General features: G+C 52.3%; 7 protein-coding genes across 7 annotated transcripts; 2 read left to right on the forward strand and 5 right to left on the reverse strand.

The window, feature by feature from the left end:
* Positions 1-888: 888 nt before the first annotated feature.
* On the reverse strand, positions 889-2,839 carry IAQ61_001235 (uncharacterized protein; the record flags this gene model as incomplete). Its single annotated transcript, XM_066095026.1, has 9 exons — positions 889-1,417; positions 1,483-1,743; positions 1,799-1,934; positions 1,993-2,041; positions 2,096-2,101; positions 2,155-2,312; positions 2,371-2,474; positions 2,550-2,590; positions 2,657-2,839. 9 exons carry the CDS (start codon positions 2,837-2,839, stop codon positions 889-891), a joined length of 1,467 nt encoding a protein of 488 aa, XP_065955334.1.
* A 393-nt stretch (positions 2,840-3,232) lies between these two features.
* On the reverse strand, positions 3,233-5,034 carry IAQ61_001236 (uncharacterized protein; the record flags this gene model as incomplete). Its single annotated transcript, XM_066095027.1, has 6 exons — positions 3,233-3,426; positions 3,487-3,493; positions 3,576-3,886; positions 3,941-4,728; positions 4,779-4,859; positions 4,973-5,034. The coding sequence occupies 6 exons, from the start codon at positions 5,032-5,034 to the stop codon at positions 3,233-3,235; spliced, it is 1,443 nt and encodes a 480-aa protein (XP_065955335.1).
* A 532-nt stretch (positions 5,035-5,566) lies between these two features.
* IAQ61_001237 (uncharacterized protein) lies at positions 5,567-5,976 on the reverse strand (the record flags this gene model as incomplete). The annotated part of the gene is made up of 3 exons (XM_066095028.1): positions 5,567-5,592; positions 5,650-5,729; positions 5,780-5,976. 3 exons carry the CDS (start codon positions 5,974-5,976, stop codon positions 5,567-5,569), a joined length of 303 nt encoding a protein of 100 aa, XP_065955336.1.
* A 346-nt stretch (positions 5,977-6,322) lies between these two features.
* On the reverse strand, positions 6,323-7,906 carry IAQ61_001238 (uncharacterized protein; the record flags this gene model as incomplete). Its single annotated transcript, XM_003840980.1, has 3 exons — positions 6,323-7,391; positions 7,437-7,735; positions 7,787-7,906. 3 exons carry the CDS (start codon positions 7,904-7,906, stop codon positions 6,323-6,325), a joined length of 1,488 nt encoding a protein of 495 aa, XP_003841028.1.
* A 2,284-nt stretch (positions 7,907-10,190) lies between these two features.
* On the forward strand, positions 10,191-11,239 carry IAQ61_001239 (uncharacterized protein; the record flags this gene model as incomplete). Its single annotated transcript, XM_003840978.1, has 2 exons — positions 10,191-10,528; positions 10,582-11,239. 2 exons carry the CDS (start codon positions 10,191-10,193, stop codon positions 11,237-11,239), a joined length of 996 nt encoding a protein of 331 aa, XP_003841026.1.
* Positions 11,240-12,931: 1,692 nt separating this feature from the next.
* On the reverse strand, positions 12,932-15,967 carry IAQ61_001240 (uncharacterized protein; the record flags this gene model as incomplete). Its single annotated transcript, XM_003840977.1, has 1 exon — positions 12,932-15,967. The coding sequence occupies one exon, from the start codon at positions 15,965-15,967 to the stop codon at positions 12,932-12,934; it is 3,036 nt and encodes a 1,011-aa protein (XP_003841025.1).
* A 1,209-nt stretch (positions 15,968-17,176) lies between these two features.
* On the forward strand, positions 17,177-21,078 carry IAQ61_001241 (uncharacterized protein; the record flags this gene model as incomplete). The annotated part of the gene is made up of 3 exons (XM_003840975.2): positions 17,177-17,889; positions 17,982-18,125; positions 18,230-21,078. Exons 1-3 carry the CDS (start codon positions 17,832-17,834, stop codon positions 21,076-21,078), a joined length of 3,051 nt encoding a protein of 1,016 aa, XP_003841023.2. The 5' UTR covers positions 17,177-17,831.
* Positions 21,079-21,318: the final 240 nt, after the last annotated feature.

Genomic DNA, 21,318 nt, shown 5'->3' on the forward strand with positions numbered 1-21,318 from the left:
CTGGGTTTGACTTCCTTGGTCATTCTTTTAGGGGGAAATGAAGGAATGAAAGTATATAGCAGCGTTTGAATTCGATGCCGTTTGTTGATATTAAAGTCTAGATCTGCACGTCAAACTTGACCCATCACTCACTGCCTGCGTCGAAAAGCCCCCACTCATCCGAAGACTACATCAAAGGCTTCCATTCGCAAATACCATGTCCCATTACAGCAAACTGCAAAACCACACTCCACCTTCTTCACCATTTCTTTTTTTCTCCACGCGTCCATTCACTGCCAACAACGAGAGTTCGTGTAGAGACGACTGCATGGGCAAACATGGCCAAGACGCCAAGTCCTTCTACGAAGTACACGTGACCGAGCCAGGATTGTTGCATTTATCTCAATCGCTGGGTCGGAGGGTGTTTGGTTTGGCCGAGCAAACGGTGCTGGTGCGGCGTTGCTGTTGAACAGATACAACAATCGCGCGAAGAACCCTAAGCCACTTCTGCAATCCTTGATCTCACCTTGCTTCTTAGCAAAAGCTTTGTAACTATATCATCTGGAATAAGGACATTAACACACTGCTAACCTTGATGACGTAGAAGTTCTATTACCACGATACCAATACAACGCCACTGTCTACAATATCAAGCTCGCTGATTGGAAGACCGGGAAATTGGACAATTCGCGCTTGTTCTGTCGCAGATCGCAGTCAAGCCATGGATGCACCGGTAGTGACGATCCCGCCACTGAGTGAACCACTATCCAGGACAACCACGAGGCAGACACTGACACCCTGTCTTGACCGCGCTCTTATCTAGCTTGACAAGATCAAGCTTGACCACTTCAACAACAGACATGACTGTACAGGAATATTGGCAGAACTCCCGCGTACCCACGACCCCACTTAGTACCCGTACAGATTGACGCGTTCGTTTGTCGACATCCGAAGCTTGTTGTTCTCCTTGATGAGCAAAATGCGAATCACCCACGCACACCCAATCGACAACAAGGCAAAGGCAGCAGAAGCTCCAAACCCAATACCATAACGCGGCTCATCATAGTCAGGCCAAAGATATGCCCCGTAAATATAACCGATTTGACCCCCGACATTAGTCATCGCAAGTACGACCGCTTTTTTCTCTTTCGTCTGACTGAGGGTCGAAGATGCCCATCCGATAATGACTGAGTTGACCGAGTATGCGCCCATGGGGAAGATGAAACAAGCCACATATCGACCTGCAGTATCCAATGTGCTGGCGGCAATCACAAATCCGACAATCGCTACGAGGAGGCCAATGGTAATGTGCCAGGTGCGTTCGTGCATTCGACCCGAACTCCAACCAGTCATGATACCCGCCACACCAGCCAAGAGGAACGGCGGGCATGTTAGAACAAGCGTGACGGTCCTGTTGAATCCAAGGGTTCTGACAACGCTGAGAGAAATGGAGTAAGTATTTGCATACCGAGGTTGATGTATTATCACACGGTCATTACTCACGTGGGAAAGAATGAATTAAACGAACAAGCGCTCAAATGAAAGTTCTGCATCAGGCAGAACAACCATGTTCGCTTATCACGACAAGCCTGTCGCAAACCCTCCATCATACTGACCGGCTCCGTGGAATCGCCAACGCGGTCGCGCTCAATCCGGGCATGTGCCATTTCGCGCTCATGAGGCTTCAGCCAGGGTGTCGTCAGAGGCTCGTTGGGGAGTAAGAAGTAACCGAAGATGGCTACGAGACCAGTTACTGCACCTTCCCTGCGATTTATTGTCAGAAAACAACCAGAAGAGTTGGGTGGGCATGTAACTTAACACAATAAACAGCCACCGCCATCCCGCGAGACCTCGGAGCCCATCCATGCCTGCAAATACGCCTGCGGCTATTAGACCGGAGAAACCGGTAGCTAGGATCTGGGCGCAGTAAAGTAAAGCGATTCGCGTTGCAACCTCTGCAACTCTTGGTTATTTGGCTGTTTTTTTTTGGGAATACGGGGTATCACCACGTACCTTTGCGGGTATAAAAGATGGACAGCATGTACGTGGCACCCGGGTAAAACTATGTTTACCATCAGCGCATACACCAAAGCCTCCACTCTCAGTCAAACTGTACCGGCGCCTGACATATTATTAGCGAAATTCCTCCAATATAGCCAGGAGCAATCTGCTCACCTCTGTAATGCCCAAGAAGAACCTACAGGCCACCAATCCACCGAAATTCTGCACCAAAGCCGTACACGCGGATACTATCGCCCAAATGAACATCCACGCACTCATATAGACCCCAGGCTTGATCCGCGTGATGAGCATATTCGACGGCACCTGCATTACTGGAGTCGAAATCAGCACGTCGGCGCCAGACAGGGTTTTGTCGGCAGATGAACGTACAGACGTAGCCAACGAATAAGATTGAAACAGCAGTGTTGAACTGGACACCGCTCATTCCCAGGTCTTCCTCGAGATCATTCAGTCGGGCTTGTGCGATTGCGTTTCTACACGAAGCCGTCAGCGACCGGCTCTGAATGCGGTGTGATGAGGCGTGGTGGGATGGAAGCAGGAGAACTTGCCTGTCGACATAATTCAAAAAGTACATGGTACATAATGTCGGCTAGACTTGTCGTCAGAATTCTTGATTGAATGATGATGTCTTCATGTCAAGCGCATTGTTACTTGCCATCAGTCTCCAGTCGATTTTCCTCACCAAGGCAATCTCCGCCGGATCTGTCTTCGCTTCCGCGCCGGTATAATCCGCATTTTGGGCAGCCACAGGATGCTTGTCGCTGCTTAGCTCGGTCTTGTCCTCGAAAACAGCACAAGGCTTCTCATTCTGCGTCGTGACTTGCGTTTTGGCATCCATGGTAACAAGATCGCAAAGGTCCGGTCAAGAAACCAGCGGATAGCGAGGCAAGGGGTTACCGGTATATGACGGATCCTTTAACCACCAGTTCAACTGATGTGCGCAACCATATTTATCATACTGTGCCATCATACCCTTGGCAGAGAATGGTTCCAAGCTTTTCCCCGCACCGAATGCGAAGCAAGGCGTCCCTGCTCATGAGCTTGGCGATGCAACGCCTCTCATTATTCGCGCGCAAGCTGAACAGCCAAGCTTTTCGGGTATTGTTTTGTACCCGGAGTCCTAGTTTTTCGACGTTCGAGCTGCTTACAGTGGAGAATCTGGGGAAAAGAAATGGGTCTATGGTGTGGGCCAACATGCTCATGGAGCTGCGATGTTGCGTCGACATGGCTGTCAGCTGTGTGAATGAGTTTGAAACTCAGGGTGAGCTCCGCGGGTCGGATTGCAAAAGAATTGACTGTGCGACTTGGGCGTTGGTCTAGACATGCAAAAAAGTGTTTCGGTAACGTTATCCCTGCGTGTCGCATCGGATTTTGATAGGAAAACGAGCCAGTCGGAGTCTGCAAATGGATCTTGCGAATAGATTACTGTGCTTCTTGTCAATTGCTTGGTTGATGTCTAATATCGAGTCCTTGTCAGACCCTTACATATCTGCTGTAACCGACATTATGTTTCAACAAGATTCCGTATCTGCATCCAACTGCGTCTAGCACTTGGTCTTGAAATGGTAGTCTACTTTGCCATTTTTGATCGCAGGAAACACGCCAGCGTCGATTAGGTCGAAGGCGTCCCATTCAGCTGCGCTCTCCGTCTTGAAGTTCCACCAGAACCAACCCTGGGTCTTGTTTTCGAAAGCTGAGATTTGCGCCTCAATGTACTTTCTCGTCTCGTCCTTGTACGATTGTGACCACTGCTTGATGTCGTTTTGCCAGCCGCAGTTGCCAATCTTGGGCGCGTTGTTCAGCGTACCATCGTATCGTGCACCACGTCCGTAGCCATTGAGATACCTCGCGCAATCTGTCATTGCGCCTGTCCATTCGCCGACGACTGTTGCCACAAATCAGTACTTTCATGCCATGCATGCGAGGATGTGAGGCTTACAGGTCCACTTGTCGGCACCATTGTAGGTGTCAGCATTTGTGCAAACGTAGTCAATGTGCTGAGCGGGTGACCATTTGATGAATTTGTTGTCAAAGATTTGGTACTCGTGGTGGTCCATAGCCACATTCAGCGCGCTGCCATCTGAGGGGGTGAGGAATCCATTCCATGAGCTGGGCGGCATGAATCCATCGCCTAGGATGACCGGCGTGTCCGAGACTTCGCGCACCTGGCCGTAGCCATCCCGGTAGAACTGTTTGGTGACATCCAATTTGATCTTGTCTTCCCAATACTGCGCTGGCTCATTCAATATTTGGATACCAACGACCACATCTTGGAAGCTGGGTTGTGCATATTTGTCGGAGATGGTCTTAAGGACTTGTAGAGTTTGCTTGACTGTATCGCCAGTCTGCCATGTGGGAACATCTAGCCGTTGACCCGAGTTGTCGTATCCGTTCTGCGAGCCCGGTGCACCGTGAAGGTCAATCACGATCTTAAGTCCTAACAGCCGTGCCCAATCCACCGCAGCGTCGATGTAGACAGCAGCACCCGTGATGTATGGCGAGTCCAACGTGTCATACGCCCAGTAACCAATTGGTATGCGAACAATGTTGAAACCAGCCTGCTTAATCTTGTTGAAATCCTGCCACGTGACGAATGTATCCCAGTGTTTGCGGAGAACCGCGAGTGCGGCATCAGGGCCCAACTTCTCGGCAAGCGTGTATTCATCCACAATATCTTTTTGTGGGCGATTGCGGTTTGCATTATCGAAAATGGAAGGTGTGATCCAGCTGTGGTAAGATTCAGTCTTTGTGTCCCTCGTCGTGCCACGTCCACTCACGGCTCCAAGACCAGCCAGCCGCCAATATTCACTCCACGGATCATGTCTGTGCCCCATTTAAAGTCTACATCTCGCTTCTCGCTGCCGAAAGTTAATGATTCGTCTCCGATTGCATATAGGGTATTCGCGAACAAGTTTCCACGTGAGGAGGAGAGACACGCGCCAAGTGTCGCATTAGGATGGGAGAAGCTTACGTTGGAACAGCGAGGGCGGATGCCAATATTGATAACGCTGCAATCGCGTGCGTGAGTAACATGATGTATCGCTAGGCAGTGTTTGGGTAAGAGACTTGATAACTTGAGCTGAAAATGTGGCTGTACTGTTCTGATGAAAGATCCGCAAAGTGGCGCATATAAAGTCGTCACAACAACGAAAGATCAAACCCATTGTTCGCTTACAGCATGTCCCTTGCAGCCATGCGTTCATCAATTCGCACCTACTAACTGAGGATTTGAGCCGCGCAGGCAGGGAGGATGGTGACAAGCGTGAAGAACACGCGACTACCTACAGCCGAGATCTGCACGTAGCCGGACACGTTTCCTTGGATCACACAACTCGGAAGTCGTGTACCACTAAACGCTCCTCTGAGACCTACCAGATGAATATGTAATGTCGACGCCCAGCATTGAGATGTAGTGTTGTCCCTTGCTTTGCTGTGTTGATCTCCTCGCTCCTAGAAACTGGATGGGAAGAACTTGTACCCGATCACGCTTGTAACGTTCTTTTCGCACGCATCTTACACCATGTGGGGGTACTCTAGAATACAGCAAACAAGTTGCATGGCTGAGTTAGTAGTTGTAAATGTTGTGCCACACTGCTCGGCACCCGTGAAGAAGCTGGAGTGATGAAGGTAACTCTAGAAATGACTCACATTCCTTGAAGGACTTCTCGGCAAGACACCTTGAACATTGCCGCATGATCCGAACTGACAACTTGACATGCTCGCGACGGCTTGGTTGCTTGCATTAGCGAAGGTGACACTGCCAGTTTTCTTGTCTTACAGAGTCCGGGGGAGGAGCCGCGCCTTCTCGTTGGCCGATTGGAGCTCCCTGGGCACAGATGTACAAACGAACCATGTATTTCTTCCGTTCTTGCCATAATACTGGATCTTTAGTCTCCTTTCTAATTTCAGATTCGGATGTACCACTGTGAAGGATCTGGCCAGCGATCTTGGAAGACTTTTACTCCTAGACCCCATGACGATCCGTAAGTCGTAAGGAAAAGACACTATTTCTGGTCTGAAGTTCGACTGTCGTACTCTACTATGCTGGAAACTTCAGAACTTTTTTGACAGTACCCATATGGTTTATGTTGCGACGCACACGCTCAGTAGGTGTGATTGACGCGGTCGGCTGATTGCAAAATTCTGCTAGACCTAATGTCAGGAATTGTTGCTCACGAAACGGGATCCTCGAAGGTAAAGGAGCATTCGTGAGATGAGGTGCGGTTAGAGTGTGGCGTTATAGCACCCCCCAGCCGATGCAGGAGCTATGTGCGTCATTGCGCGCAAACCATCTCTTGTTGAAGAACGACCACAACCTGAACTATCGGACCTTGCTGAAAAACCAACCACCCAGCCAGAGGAAGGCGGGAACTGCGCTTACACCAGAGAAAAGACCCAGAACCCATGCCATTGTGCCCCAGCCCCTAGCTTCCACTATAAAGCCCGCCAGCAAGGGGCCAACCATACATCCTGCCGCAAATGCAACGTTGAATAAAGCGTAAGCTTGAGCATAGGCCCCCCCTTTTCCGAACCCAGGATGACCCTTTGCAAGCATGCTCTTTTCTTTGGCTTCGACAACGCCAGAGATCTCTGCCAAGATTGGGGGAAACGTGAGTGCAAAAGACAATCCAACTATTGCGAGTAAGACACATAGCAACACTTTGTCATCGATGCTATTGTTGTCCACGAAGCGCAAACAAACGAGCGGTGGCACGGCAGCCAAGAACCCAGCCATGACGAAATAACGACCTCCGAACCTGTCACTCAGCCAGCCAAATAGCGGGGCCACAAAGCTTGGAATGACAATTGGGAGGAAGAGAAGTGCCGCGCCCGTTGCCGTCCAATTGAACACATTCGCAGCATGGATAGGAAGAACCGAGTCAAAGGCGGTTGTAAGTGCAGCCTGAACGAATGCGCAGAAGAGTGATGCCAGTAGCCGACGAGAGTAAAGTAATGATAAGACTGGAGGAAGAAGATCACGGTACCGTCGACGAGGGGGAGAAGTAGGTTCAGGATAGGATTGACATCCAGTCATCGGCTGGCCCTTTTCCGTGTCGTGAGTCCCATCGCCATGGGTGGATCCTGTATCGGGTTTCAAAGTATTATCAGACTCATTGATAGCAGCTACTGCTACCCGGCCCATGGCATCCGGATCCCAACGAGCCGCAACCTTTTTCTCCACCAGTAGCAGTCGAAGGACAATATCCAGGCCAATCAAAGCATACGCCATAGCGAATACTGCTCCATACCCAGCATGATCATACACCACACCTCCTAACAGTGGAGATAGGAGCAAACCTAGGGACAGCCCCAGACTGAGCCATCCAGTAGCTGTAGCGAGTCGTTCTTGCGGAACCGTATCAGCCACAAGGGCAAGTCCGACGACCCACCTAGAGCCTGTTAGTACTTGTTATCGATCACGTGAGCATACGTACACAACAGCAGCCGACGCTCCTTGCAACACACGGCCAGCAACCAGGAGCCCTGTTGAGCTACCAACATGCAGCAAGACAGTTGAGCCCAAGAGTGCAGCAAGACCCAGTAGAAGTGGTGATCTTCTAGAAGCCCCCCGGTCGGCCAGCCAGCCACAGATGGGAGAAAAAGCAAGCAGAGATGCTCCATAGATCGCAACAAGCACAGTTACCCAATACTGGACTCGGCTTTCATCAACGTGACTGCGCGTTTCGATCGCAAACGGGACGACAGGGACAATAATGCCATACAGGAACATGTCCTATTTTACCTAGTTAGTGAGATGGATAGCGTTGCTTCTAGCGACACATACTGTAAACACTGCCAACGACACAGTTCCGACGATGAAGCTTTCTGAACTTCTGAGCTTCAGCATAAATGGCGCTTTCGAGTCACGTTGCGTCAAAGACATCAGCCACTTGGGACGCGCCATTGTCCTGAGATGATTGATTCTTCAGCTCTTTCCGGTCATAAGATCCCTCTATGTTGTTGCCTCGAATACGCCGAATCAAGAAGTACAGGACAAAAACAAAGAAGAATAACAAAATATCGGTTTTCAACAAAAAATTAGAGTCCCGTCTCCTCTCAGTTGAGATCAAGTCATGCCAAGGCAGCCGGCATCCGCGGCGTCCGCAGGCCCGACGCCCGACTTCAAGTCCGTTCCGACAGTGCTTGTTCACGTCGATCCATCTTATCTCCATCACGATCGCTTCAACCTCCAGAATCGCTCGCCAAAACCATGACAATTGCTGCTTCAGAAATGGAGTTGGTTGGTCTGACGCGATCCAGGGAGGAATCAGGATAGGTAACCTTGGAATGCTGTGCCAAATGCCAAGCACGGAACTTCGAGCCCTGTCGCTTCCGGCAATTCGGTTCTATGTCGTATGTCCCGCGGGTAATTCGACCACAATGGTTGTCACACTTTGGAGATGTCTTGAGAAGAGCCCAGCCATGGCATTGAAAGATAATCATCTGGCTTGAAAAATGGCATCGGCCTTGGAGCCTTGGCCATTAATAGGGTTCTTACACTCCAATCGCTCCATACGAAGCCGGACGCCTTATCTGCACCGCATTACACGACAGGTCTAGCGCGACTACTGTGTAAACACATCTGTCGACTGCTACGCCAAATTATCCGCCTAACCATCTGATCAGGGAATGGATGCAGAAGAGATTCCGCAGTCGAAAACCAACAAAGTGGAGCATTACTTACGCGCGCCTAGGACTAGTCACGTCACTACCAGTTACACAGCAGTGGTGTGGTGCAGTTCGCCATAGTTTCTGCTCTTACAGAAACACTTCCACGGGTAACATTTTTAAGCCACCTCTGTCCTTCAGCTGATAGCTTTGCTGCGAGGAATACGGTCTTGTGCTGGTAGATCACGGAGAAGGTTTCGAATAGTTGCTTGCGCTTCATGGCAAATGATGGAGGATTGGACGGCTGTCATGACTGCACACAACTGGGGTATTCGTTCATGTACTGTGACTCTGCCTCCAAGCATTTTGGCGCGTCGAATCTCGAACCTGGATCCCGGAGTTTTGATCAAGTTATTGCTAAGCGCAAAACAAAGTATAGGCTTGAGAGAATAGGTTCGACAAGTTGAAAAGTATTGCGCATCGTCTCATGACAGTGGTCACAGGCTCACCTTGGGGGCTTGTTTAATAATGAGCAATCTACTGTTGTAGGCGCTGGCGGTTCCCGTGCCGCTGCGATATTGACTCTGTTGAACATTTCCAAAAAGGGCCGACTGGGCGGTCCTGGTGTGCCAATTCATGTGCCATTATCCCTCCTATGAAGAAATTTTGCCCTCCATCCCTTCGAGCCATTATCCCCGCGTTTCGCAAATGGCTTCTCGGCGCCGCTGTAGAAATGAACGGAATCTGGTACGCACAGCCATCGGTCGAGATTCACGCCGATGTATATACTAGTAGCAGCGATGTCGTTTCATTGATCGGTACTTTTGAAACGGCGCTAAGCCAGTCCGACGACAGGTCACTCTTGTTCGCTTCCCCTTCATTTTCTGGTACATAACCCAAACCCCAAAGCAGTTCAAACTAAGGTATCGATGGCTTACTTAGCAGAAATTCTCTTGTAATTCCTCGAATCAAGCTTTCGGAAGATTAAATATCGTATCTGCACCCCGCCCGGAGTCGATCCATTTCGACCACGCATTTGATTACCGGCGAGAGCCGCCGAAGTTGGCATTGCACCTGTACGCGTGATAAGCCCGTAGTTCCACCAGCTATATGAATACGAGATAGTTTTTTGTGGGTTCTTGTCAAACATACAGAATCTGGTTGGTCTGATTGGGGATGACGCAACGAGCCGGGCGTACTGAACGGCTTCAATACTGAGCACAATTACATGTGAGGCCTGCCTGTGAGCCACAGCACTCATTTCGCTTACGTCCTCGTGCCAATCTGTGAGATGCGTGAGTTGTCAAACAAATGAGTTGATTGTGGAGCTCCGTCTGTGAAGTCGGCGGTCTAGACGAACCATGAGCGGAAATCCCTGATCGGGAGCTGTGTTTGGCATGGGACGGTTGCCATGTAGGCGTTTCGGGACGGCAAGCGCCATGGCAAGGTTCATAAACACTTCAATCTCGAGGGCAGCATGTATATCTAGTATGCAGACGCCCCTCATCTGGTCATCCAACCACCATCACTCCTTCTTCCATTCTATCACGTAACCTTCTTTCACTCCTTTCACATTCATCATGGTTTCTATCAAAGAACTCGCTTTCTTTGCGTTGGCCACTGGTCTGGCATCAGTCAACGCTCAAAGTACCGGCAAGACCACCAGGTACTGGGACTGCTGTAAAGGATCATGCGGCTGGACCGAAAAGGCAGTAGTCTCTTCACCTATCCAGAGTTGCGACAAGTCAGACAACCCAATTGCGGACATGGCTGCCAAGAGCGGCTGCGAGAGCGGCGGACAAGCATACATGTGCACTGGCCAGAGCCCATGGGCAGTTGACGACAACCTGGCTTACGGATTTGCCGCTGTCAAACTCGCTGGCGGTAGCGAGAGTTCCTGGTGCTGTGCTTGCTACGAGTACGTTACCACCTGACTTGGAGTACGCTGATCATTACTGACCCCTGGAACAGATTGACTTTCACATCTGGCCCCGTCAGTGGCAAGAAGATGATCGTCCAAGCCACCAACACCGGTGGAGACCTGGGACAGAACCACTTCGATCTTGCCATGCCCGGTGGTGGTGTTGGCATCTTCAACGGCTGCACGGCTCAGTTTGGAGCCCCTTCCAGCGGTTGGGGACAACAGTACGGTGGCATTTCGCAGCGCTCCGAGTGCGACAGCTTCCCCGAGAAGCTCAAGGCCGGCTGCTACTGGCGCTTCGACTGGTTCAAGAACGCCGACAACCCTGATGTTTCCTTCAAGAAGGTTACTTGCCCGGCTGCCTTGACTAACAAGACTGGCTGCATCAGGAAGGATGAAGCCGGATCACAGCCAGAGGACTCTCCTGCCAGGCCATCAACCTCACTCGTGCCCATGCCTTCACCCACGCCTGAAGCCTCAGCCAACCCCCCTGTTCAGCAGGACACTCCTGCCCCAGAGGAGGAGGCTCCTGCCCCAGAGGAGGAGGCTCCTGCCCCAGAGGAGGAAGCTCCTGCCCCAGAATCTCCCGCCCCTGTCAACTCTCCCGCTCCGGTCAGCCCTCCCGCTAATCCCGACAGTCCCTCTTGGCCCATGCCCTCCAAGGCACCTGGCGGCAACAGCTGCCTCAGACGCCGCGCGCGTCACTGAATCTGTCGTGGAGTAGAGCCGGGTGCTTCGTTTCTAGCGTATATACTTTCTATCTTGACAGATTTATCTTATACTACATTTTTATAAAAGCTTTGTTCACGACTCTATGTGACAGTCTTTGCAAAGCCCTGTGACAAGACAAGTCTAAGATGGAAAGCGTGATCGTGGAAATTGAAGACGCAAGTATGATGGCTGATGTGGCGAGGACGGGAAGAGGGAATACTACCTCAATTTAACTTTGGGAACTTGTTGGTACCATCGAGATCTGTATTCTTCTGGCGTAAGAACGCCATTGACTGCATACAGTACACAGCTTGTTCATCCACTGCCGAAGTTATCTCTACAGTCAACTGAATTTCTCCCAGAACTTTATCCACCAACACCATCAAGGCCGGCATTCTTCATTCTTTAGATAGGGCACCCCTCCTGTGCCGCCCACATGAATGTCGCTCAAGACCTTACCTATCTCCCTGATATCCCCAACTCATCTCCGAGATACCCGAAATCAATAATTCTACAGAATGGCAACGCGGAGATAAGCGCAGCCAAGGGCGCGGGAAATTCAATACTAACAAGACCTGAAATAAATAAAGCAGAGTTCTGCAGCAAAATCACCGACTTTGAGTTCGTGATCTGGCCTTGAGTCTCGATCGTAGAATTCGATCCCTCGGAGGCAAATGGTCATGTTAATTAGCGAATTAGGCCGTTGTTACTCCTACCGAGATGGAAGGACGGGGAGCGGGCATGAATCGCCGTTAGAAGCTCCGAATGAATTATGTGGAATTTCATTTAGCGGGGTGGAACCAATGATGCATATGGCATGATTAGAAGATCGCTTCTTTTCGCAAAGCAAAAGAAAAAGAAGAGGGCCATCACTAGCATCTTGACATGCAAGAGATTACATGATACCTAAACCCCTTCATCAATACCTTCAATCTCCTACCCAGCACCCCAAAACACCCCAAGATTTTCCACCCTAAATCCAGACCAAACCCACTCCCATAAACATAACTCACCACATCAACCAGCCCACCGACATCCAACCCAAAAAAGCAAGCGACGTAAGCTAGCAGAACACCATATTATACCTCACCAAAGCCACCCTCCCAAAGCGATTAAATTCGAGAAGATTAAAAAAAAAGGGCAGAACAAGAAAACGCGTATAAAGTACTGTATCCGCGCGTGTTCGAACTAGCTGTCAGAGTTACATCAGGTTGGGTTTGTAGTTTGGTTGGAGGCATGTATCAGGTTGGAAACTTACGTCCGAGGGTAAAAGGTGTAATTCTACATCCCATCCTGTCTATTTGATCCTGCCATTTCATCCTATTCCATCTCACCCCACAGCGCTATATCCAAAATACCCAGGATTTACGCTAGACGGAAAACGCTAATTTAACACAGCGCCTTCTACCCTGGCATCTTTTCTTGAATGACTTTTTTTTGTCAAGCAGGATGCCAATCATGCTGTCTGTATGTGGTGCTTCAGCCTTAAATTCGAATGACGAAGCACCTCCCCCATTCTTTTGGCTTTATTCCCCGCCAATGCAAGGATCGTTGGGAGGAACACCATCCCCATCCTCTCACGGGCAATGGAGGCAAAAAGATAATAATTCTGGCTTTTGCCTTTGCGTCTGATTTTTATTTTGCTTTTGATTCTGCTGTGGAATTTGATCCTCTTGTTTCGCAACCCGCTCAGTCACTAAGATCAATAATTTGCCTCTGCCTCCCTTGCGCCTCTGGCGGCGGCGTCTCATCGCTCACGCCCTCTCTACTCCCCAACTTGGGTTTCCACGTGCCATCCACGCCCACGACAATCGTCCTCGTGTTCCCCAGCCCCTTGCTTTCCAACTCGCGCTTCACCTCTTCGAGGAAGCCATCGACAATGAGCTGGCTGGGCCGCGCGTCAGCCGCACAAATTGGACATCGCCAGACATCTGCTCTGGTGACGTCGCCCGTGCGAGTGCGCGAATTGAGGAAGATTTCAAGGTCGAAACAATCATTATGTGCACACGATTTGGTGCGCACGGGGATATCGCAAATGGAAGATGCAGAGAAGGGGTCGTAGATGGAGATGTTGAGGCTAGCGTCTACAATGGCTACATCGTCATCGTCGGATGCGCCTGGGTCACTAAATTTCTGCTTGATAGACTCGAGCACAGTGGAAGCAGGAACGCGGCGGGAGAGGCATTCCTCTTTGATAGAGTCGCGAGTTTGTATGCCGAGGGACTCAATGGCTACAAGGTACTCCGTGTACAAAGTCTCGGTGGAGGCACTCATGACGGTTATTTCAAGTGTATTGACGCCTTCCTGGACGAGTTGCGTCATGTCAATCGGCTGATCTTTGCCGTAGTGTACTTTTCTTCGTTGCTCGAGCGCTGTATCATTGAACCGCATGTAGGAGTAAGGTATCCATGCCGTGTCAGCAATGGCCCACTCATGTTCACTGGGGGGCACAACACTCGTCCATTTAATGCACCGAAGGCGTATCATCTTGCTCGCTTCGGTGACAGCCCTCGTAGAGCAGCCAAGCTCATTGGTGACCTCCCGGGCGATTGTGCTCATCTCCGTTGCCGTCAAGGTAAAGCAAAGAGTTTCAATCGCTCGTACAGCATCTGAGAGGCGTACTGGTTGTTTGATGAAGCCTTGCGCAAAGCAGAACAACGAGGATCGCGGAGAAGAAGGAGCTTTTAGTACGGGGCTCCGTAGGTGAGCCTGATGTAGACCGAATCGCACAGGGTTTGGTGTCCTTTGAAGCGGTTGAGTCCAGCCTGATGGTGGGAGTAAAGGGGCACCAGTCCTTGGTCGTTGTGCGTGGGACGGCCCTGGTCGTGATTGCGGCGAACCGTGGGACTGGTATGAACGTTGTGTTGAAAGCGACGAGACTGAAGCATTGGATTGAAGCGCGGGCCTACTTCGGGGTCGATCCTGTATCCGCATCTGCAGTATATCCCCTTGCAGAGGCTGTTGATGTGCCGATTTATCGTTAGATGACAATGTTGGTGTCAGAAGGCCTGAATTGAGGTTAGCTTGTTGTTGAGATTGCTTGGGAAGCAAGCGCGACTGACCCGACCCCGCGGACCGTGAAGCCAACGAGTGTGTCTGATTTCGCAAAGCAGCCTCATGCTCTTTCACCAGCTTTCTTAAAGGCCGTCCAAACATGATGCCTTCTTCGAATGGCTCCTGTTGCGGGCGAAGTGCGTGCTGGTAGAAGGCGACCCGGTTCTTCTCCAAAATAGTCAATGTTTTCGTCTCGAAGTAGGGATCATAGGGGCCCTGGGAAAATCCTCGACAGATCCAGCGCAGGCACGATGTGAAGAGCAGACGCTGAAAGGTCGACGAGGCGATCTTATAGTTGACAATCATTTCATGGGCGAGTAAAGGGAAGCCACGCTCATCACATGTGTGCTTCAGTGTCTGTATATCCGGCGAATAGGTTAGAAACAGGAGGAAGCCGAGACCCTGCTGCTCGAACATGACCGGCCACCGTGCAGCGACCTGTTCAATGGGAGCTGGGAAAGTGGCGAAGAAGTCCAAGTAAACAGTCGACAGGTTATTATTGGCTCCCAGAACATCTCGCAGAAGCTGCATGGCTTGCGGTAACCTGGGCTGGGATAACAGCGCCATGGGCACTATAGTCCGATCAACGTCCAGAATACAGTAGTACTGGTGCAGGGTGAGGTAGAACCAATCCTGTTGCTGTATGGCAGTTTTCAGAACGAGCAGACGGTTCACGTCCCGACCACGTGAAGACGGGGTTTGTGTAGTCTCGAACCGATGTATTGCCTGCCAACAGTCTTGTTGAGTATACCATGTGCGTGGTGTAGGTTGTGCATGAGGCTGGAAGGGTACTGCAGCAAGCTGAACCTGCACACTTTGTGATGAATATGGCGGATCAGGCAATGGTCCATGCTCGCTGGAAACCTGCTTGAGCGACGGACTAGGCGAATTTGCTTGCTGTAGCGTTGGACCATGGTGACGCTGTACTGATGTTAATGGGGCTCGGCGGACTCTGTCAGAGCCAGTGCTTCGTGGAGACGCGTTGGTCTCACTTTCCGCCATGCGCAACCGGTCCTGGTCAGGAGTGTGTTCTTGCGGAGGTATATTTGTTGGGCGAAATTGTTGCAGTGGAGCTTCTCTGGGAGCATTCTGAATCAGGTCTGCGGATATTGGCTCCAAAGGGGTGTCAGCGACGCTCGAGTTGTATGCTGGATTCTGACGACGCGAATCGGCATCTACGAACTGGCCACCAGATGGCTCGTGAAGCGGGGGCGTGGGCAATCTGGTACAAGTGACTTGATATTCCTCCCTTGACCTTGGCGAGGGAAAGTTGGCGACGTGTGACTGGCGACGGCGGTCCGCATGTTGCGGGGAGACGAGATTGGCCAGATGTGGGGAGCTGGAGGTTGATGGAGTTCGAGTGAAGGGGAGTGCATGCAAGGTTGGAGAAGAGTGGGCAGGTCGCTTCGACGGCGCGGTGGCAGGCGTGGACTGCTGGTCTTTCCTGGGTCTTCCCCGCCGTCTGGGTTGAACAGAGTGGGCATCCTGGCGAATTGGCGGTCTAGTGGCAGCAGGGCCATGGTGAAGGGCTGACGCTGACTGGGCTGGCTGGGCCGACGGGTCTACCATCCAGCTCTTTTGCTTTCCACCCAGATTCCCCAGGGCACAGTTGAGCGTGTTCTGCACGTCCTGGCTGCTGACGGAAGCAGGCGGACGGGCATGCCTGGCCATGTTGCGCTACTATAGAGACGTCGTATAGCGATCGTTCTGCAAGGTACAGTTTGTTGCTGCTCGAGGGCCGAATGCGCTTATAGCGCTTGAACAAGTGTCCACGAAATCGCCGAGGTTGCGGGGTGTTCATGTCGCTCGACGGTGAGCAGCGGCTGGCGACGAGGATGAGGCGACGGGCATGGCAGGTGATGTGGGTCGTGGCTGCCCCGGGAGTGAGTAGAGATGCAATTGCAGTTCCCGATGGAGGAAGGAACGAGGGAACGAGGGTCTGAGTGGGTCACTTGGGTGAGAATGAGGCAGCCGCACAGTCCAATCGACGGAAGGCGCGCGCAGGGGAGGAGAAAGGGAATGAGGGGGAAAGATGGGGCAGGGCAAGGGCAGGCAGGACCCAAAGAGGGTGAGGAGGCAGTCGCGACCTTCGCCACAGCTACGGTTCCCGGTCCGTATCGATCGGACAAACGGTCTGGGGCGGACGCTAAGAGTAGGAAGCTGAGAAGAGGGGCGCTTGGGCCTTTTAAAAAAAACCGTTGGGACCTGGGGCAGCTTGACGGGAGGTACCGGTACCGTAGCCATTCGGAAACTGTGGCGGCTTGGGCAGGGCAGGGCAGGGCAGGGCAGGGCAACATCCATGATCATGTCAAGATGCTCAGTTGAATTGCCAATTGCTTGATACATGCTGGATCGCTAGTAGCTGCACGTACTACCACGGCAGCAGTGGCAGGATAGGTATGCCATGGCATCGCAAGGGACAAGGGACTGTCGAGACCATCGAGTGCCTGGTCCAGGTAAGCAGGAGTACAAGGTACTGTAAGTACATACAGTACACTCTCAACAGTGAATAGCTTCGACTACGATGCATCTGACAGTATCCGTACTCTTAGGGGCCAGGATCAAATGCTGCAAGGCTGGCTATGAAGGTAAGGATGATCGAATGGTACTAGGTACCTACGGTATGGGGATGCAACATGGAATCAATATCCCGAGTCACATCACGTGACCTCTGGGCATGCCAGCTCTGATGTCAAGGGAAGGTCGTGCGTTGTGGTCGTCTAGGTAAGTACTCACTCCTAGGGTACTCTACTACTATCCTCTAGGCACGGTAGTCTAAGAGTACAATAACGATAGCTACTGACCCTCGCTATTCATCATGCACCTACACACTATAGTGGCTTTTTACGGGTAGAGTGACTGTTTTTGTAAAGTACATTGATCCAGCACCAGCCCATGCCAAAGTGCAGCCTTGCGCAACCTTCTGGACTTCTCGTCTCTCCCGTTGTCTGTCTGTTGTCTAGCTGCTCACGAGGGGCCGGCCCATGACCTAATTATAGGAGAAGGAGTGAGCGGCAACACCACCAACCCGCACCGCACCATCCAGCCAGCCAGCCCGCCAGAGTACATACTAGTACATGACCAATACCCCCGATACCAATACGAGCCTCTCCCTACTGTCGATCATCCTCTTGTCCACTGTCCACCATCCCATTTTACCATCATCGCAGCGGCGCAGGCGGGACTGTCCTCAAGGCTCTTTCGCGCCCTTAAGGCTCTTTCGCGCCCGAGTCAGTCCGCCCTCTCGTTGCGCCCGCCACGAGGGCCAGCCGATAGCGCCAACCCCAACCGCCGCCATAACACGATGAGATGAACCGACAACCACTTTGCTAGCCGCGGTGACCATCGCTTTTGCATGCCAACCACCAGTTTCCCAATCCTGCGCGGGATAGCGGTACTTGTGCATTTTCCTGTTTAGCCACAGCGAGAGCACCAGCACCAGCAGCAACACCAACAGCAACACCAGCGCTACCACCTCCATCACCACCTTCTCCCCCATCACCTCCATCTCCAGCTCCCCCCTCATCTCCCCACCATGGCCCAACGCTCGCACACGGAGCACTGTCGGCCCGGTGATACCCTCGTTGTCGTCCGTATGTAAACCCTACACTCCATCCAAGCGCAGCGACGGTTTGGCCGTCCGGACTGCCAAAGTGGGGACGCATACACTAACACACGACGACAGATGAGTTCGTAGCCCGCAGCCCTGACGAGCTGAGCCTGCGACGGGGCGACCGCATCGAGCTCATCGAACGCGACGATGACTTTGGCGATGGCTGGTTCTTGGGCAAGAACACCGAGTCTGGCGACAATGGACTCTTTCCAGAAGGTGTGTATCCCCCTCGCCCTCTGCGAAACACTACAACGCCCAACTGCACTCATCACAACTACTTGATGAGCTTGTCCACGCTCGGCTAACAGCATCATGTCAAGTCTACACGAGACCGGCGCCCAAGCCCACGCCCATCCCCACGATGCTCTCACGCAACCCTTCACAGAGGTCGGCACGGTCAGAAAAGGTCGCACCGGCTGCTGGTACGCCCGTGTCCGAATCCCCCTCTTCGAAGCTGGCCCCTCCCGCAGCCAGCGCACCGCCGCCTCTCAAAAATGTCCCTACCGAACCACTGCACATTGGGCCGCCTACTACACCAACCGACATGCGCCGAACGTCGCTGCAGACATCGCTCCAGACGGCCCCGAGGAGCATCAGCATGACCATGAGCGGCGAGGTGCCACCAGAGGATGCGACGATAGGAAGCCCCGTCATGCACGAGACGCTAAGCGTCATTGATGAGCATATCACCGACATGAGCACACCACGCCAGAGTGCAGCCCCCAAGGACCTGCGCGCAAACGACTCGGGCAGTGAATACAGCAGCCAGCACCGCCTCTCGTTTGTCAACGGTCAGGAGACGGACGAGGAGGAGGAGCAGCACTGGCATACGGAAGAGGAAGTCAGGACGTGGTCGCCCACGCGTGTCGCCGAGTACCTGGAGGACGTGGGGGTGGAGAAGAAGCACTGCGACGTCTTCCGGGAGCAAGACATCGACGGAGAGGCTCTATTGGGCGTGGATCGCAACTTCATCTTCATGCAGGAATTCGACTTAGGTCCCATGGGACCACGACTACGCACGTGGATGAAGATCAACGCTCTACAGTCCGAGGTCAAAAACGCCAAAGAAGCCGCCAGGCAACTGCAATCAGTGCCTTCCTTTGATGGGCAGGGCGACCTCCCTTCTCCAGAGAACAGCCGACTCAGAGCTGCGTCGACAGGGTCAGTTCTGCCTCGCATATCGACCGGGCTGCGCGAGAACATGGGGTCACGTGGAAACTCCAGTCGAGCTCATGGCCAGATTCCCCGTGCGGTCTCGTCTGCAGGCCGCTCAAACTCGACTTTTGAGGCCACATCCCCATTGATCCAGCACATGTCCGCCTCACCCTCTGCTGAGTCGCCTATCCGGCCATCGGCTGCCTCTGTTCGCAGCATGACCCATAACAGACGCCACTCCTCGATCGATGACTACAACCAGGGTCCGCCTACACCCACTGCAGCCAGTCACATGAAATCTGCATCCAACGCATCTGGGCCGACGGCGCACAAGAAGACGCCATCCTTTGATCGCAACTGGACCATGGGAGCCACGCCCAAGTCTCCACCAGCATTGCAGAGACCCCTGTCATCACATCACGTTTATACGACGAGCGCCAATGGCACAACATTCGATTTGCGTGAGAACGGCTTGACCGCTTCTGAGCTCGATCGAGGCTATTTCTCAGGTGGTGAGATAGATAACCGCAATCGTAGAAACGTGCTGCGCAAGAAGGAGAGCCCAAACCACTCTCGCAACCCTAGCTATAACGCCGATGCTGCCCGCCGCACCAGTTCGTACAGTCGACGACACAGCAGACTGGGAAGTGCAGACTCTGTGATTGGCCACACCATGTCTCCAGCAGCCAAGCAGTACTACGGTAACAGTCACAAGGCCAGTAATAGTGCAACAAGCGCCTTTGACTTTGTACGCCCCCTCAAACCCACTGCTGACTCAAACCCAACCGTCACCAAGCTCTCCTACGACGGACATAGCATTGATGCCATCGCAAACTCGCCGCGGGTACCAGGTAGCGAAACTTCCAGCACAGGCCGTGCCTCACCCTCACCGGCGGCGGCTCCCTCACATTCGCGGTCCTTTTTCAGCAAACGATCGCAGCCTAGAGGTCTCCGAGCGATTTCAGATGCTATTACTGGAGGTGAAAAGGCAAACCTGAGCACCGGAGAACTACAGGCATCTCCACACAAAGATTCACCGATGCAGTCGCCTACGCGAACCGGATCTAGCACTCCTTCTGGCACGTCATTGTCTAAGAGCTTCGAAATCGGACCAGATGGCAGCAAGCGACACACAACCGACTCCACTGTCAAGGAAAGCCGGAAGAAGTACAAGAAACACGGAACCAGTGCGTACCTCAAGGGTCGTCAGCAGGTCTCGCCCCAAGAAGCCATGGCAAATTGCGACTACAGCGGCTGGATGAAGAAGAAATCGTCGAGTCTCATGACTACTTGGAAAACACGCTTATTCGTCTTGCGTGGCAGACGTTTGGCTTACTACTACTCGGAAAACGACACGGAGGAAAAGGGCCTCATCGACATTTCATCTCACAGGGTACTTCCAGCGATGGATGAGAAGATGACTGGCTTCCATGCATCCGTCACTCGCGCGGCTGCTTCGCCCTCGTCACCACACAATTCTACAATTCAGACAGCCGCGTCAGTGGACGCTGCTAAGACGACCCCAGGTCTGGAGGATGACATGGCCGGCATGTTCATCTTCAAGCTTGTGCCTCCGCGTGCTGGTCTACAAAAAGGCGTGCAATTCACAAAGCCGATAGTGCACTATTTTGCTGTCGACAGTCTGACGGTGGGACGATTGTGGATGGCCGCGCTCATGAAGGCTACCATTGATCGCGATGAGGCATTGCCTTTTACCACGACTTATCAACAAAAGACCATCTCACTTGAGAAGGCCAGGGCCATGCGCCAACGCCCACCGAACCTGATGGATGAAGACACGGCAGATGGCTCGGGAGATGCGGAGAAGAAGAGCGAGTATTCAAAAGAGAGCCTCAAAGACAGTACGATACACGAAGAGGACGAAAAAGGCTTGACTATAACTGGATTGGACGATGCCAAAGCCCTCCTTGCCTATGCGGACAAGGGTAGCAGCAATGGCGACTCTTACCCCGAGCACAGACACGATCTCGCGGTCGCCGGCGTCGCCAACTGATTGCTCGAAACATGAATACTCTATCAGCCAGCGTTTGATATTACACAAACTCGATTCGCAAACCATACCTGCTCCTTTAATACGATCCTTCTTTCTACCCGCGCAGAAAGCCTGGCTTGCCGTCCTCTGGCTCTCCCAAGATCTGGACAGTCCCCCCTGCTTCACCACAACTCTGCGCCGATTCTCATACTTGACTTGGCTACACAACTCTCTGCGATCGATTTTCCTTTGTTCCTTTTG

The sequence above is a fragment of the Plenodomus lingam genome (assembly GCF_022343315.1).
Source record: "Plenodomus lingam strain CAN1 chromosome Unknown contig_11, whole genome shotgun sequence".
Taxonomy (NCBI): Eukaryota; Fungi; Ascomycota; class Dothideomycetes; order Pleosporales; family Leptosphaeriaceae; genus Plenodomus; species Plenodomus lingam.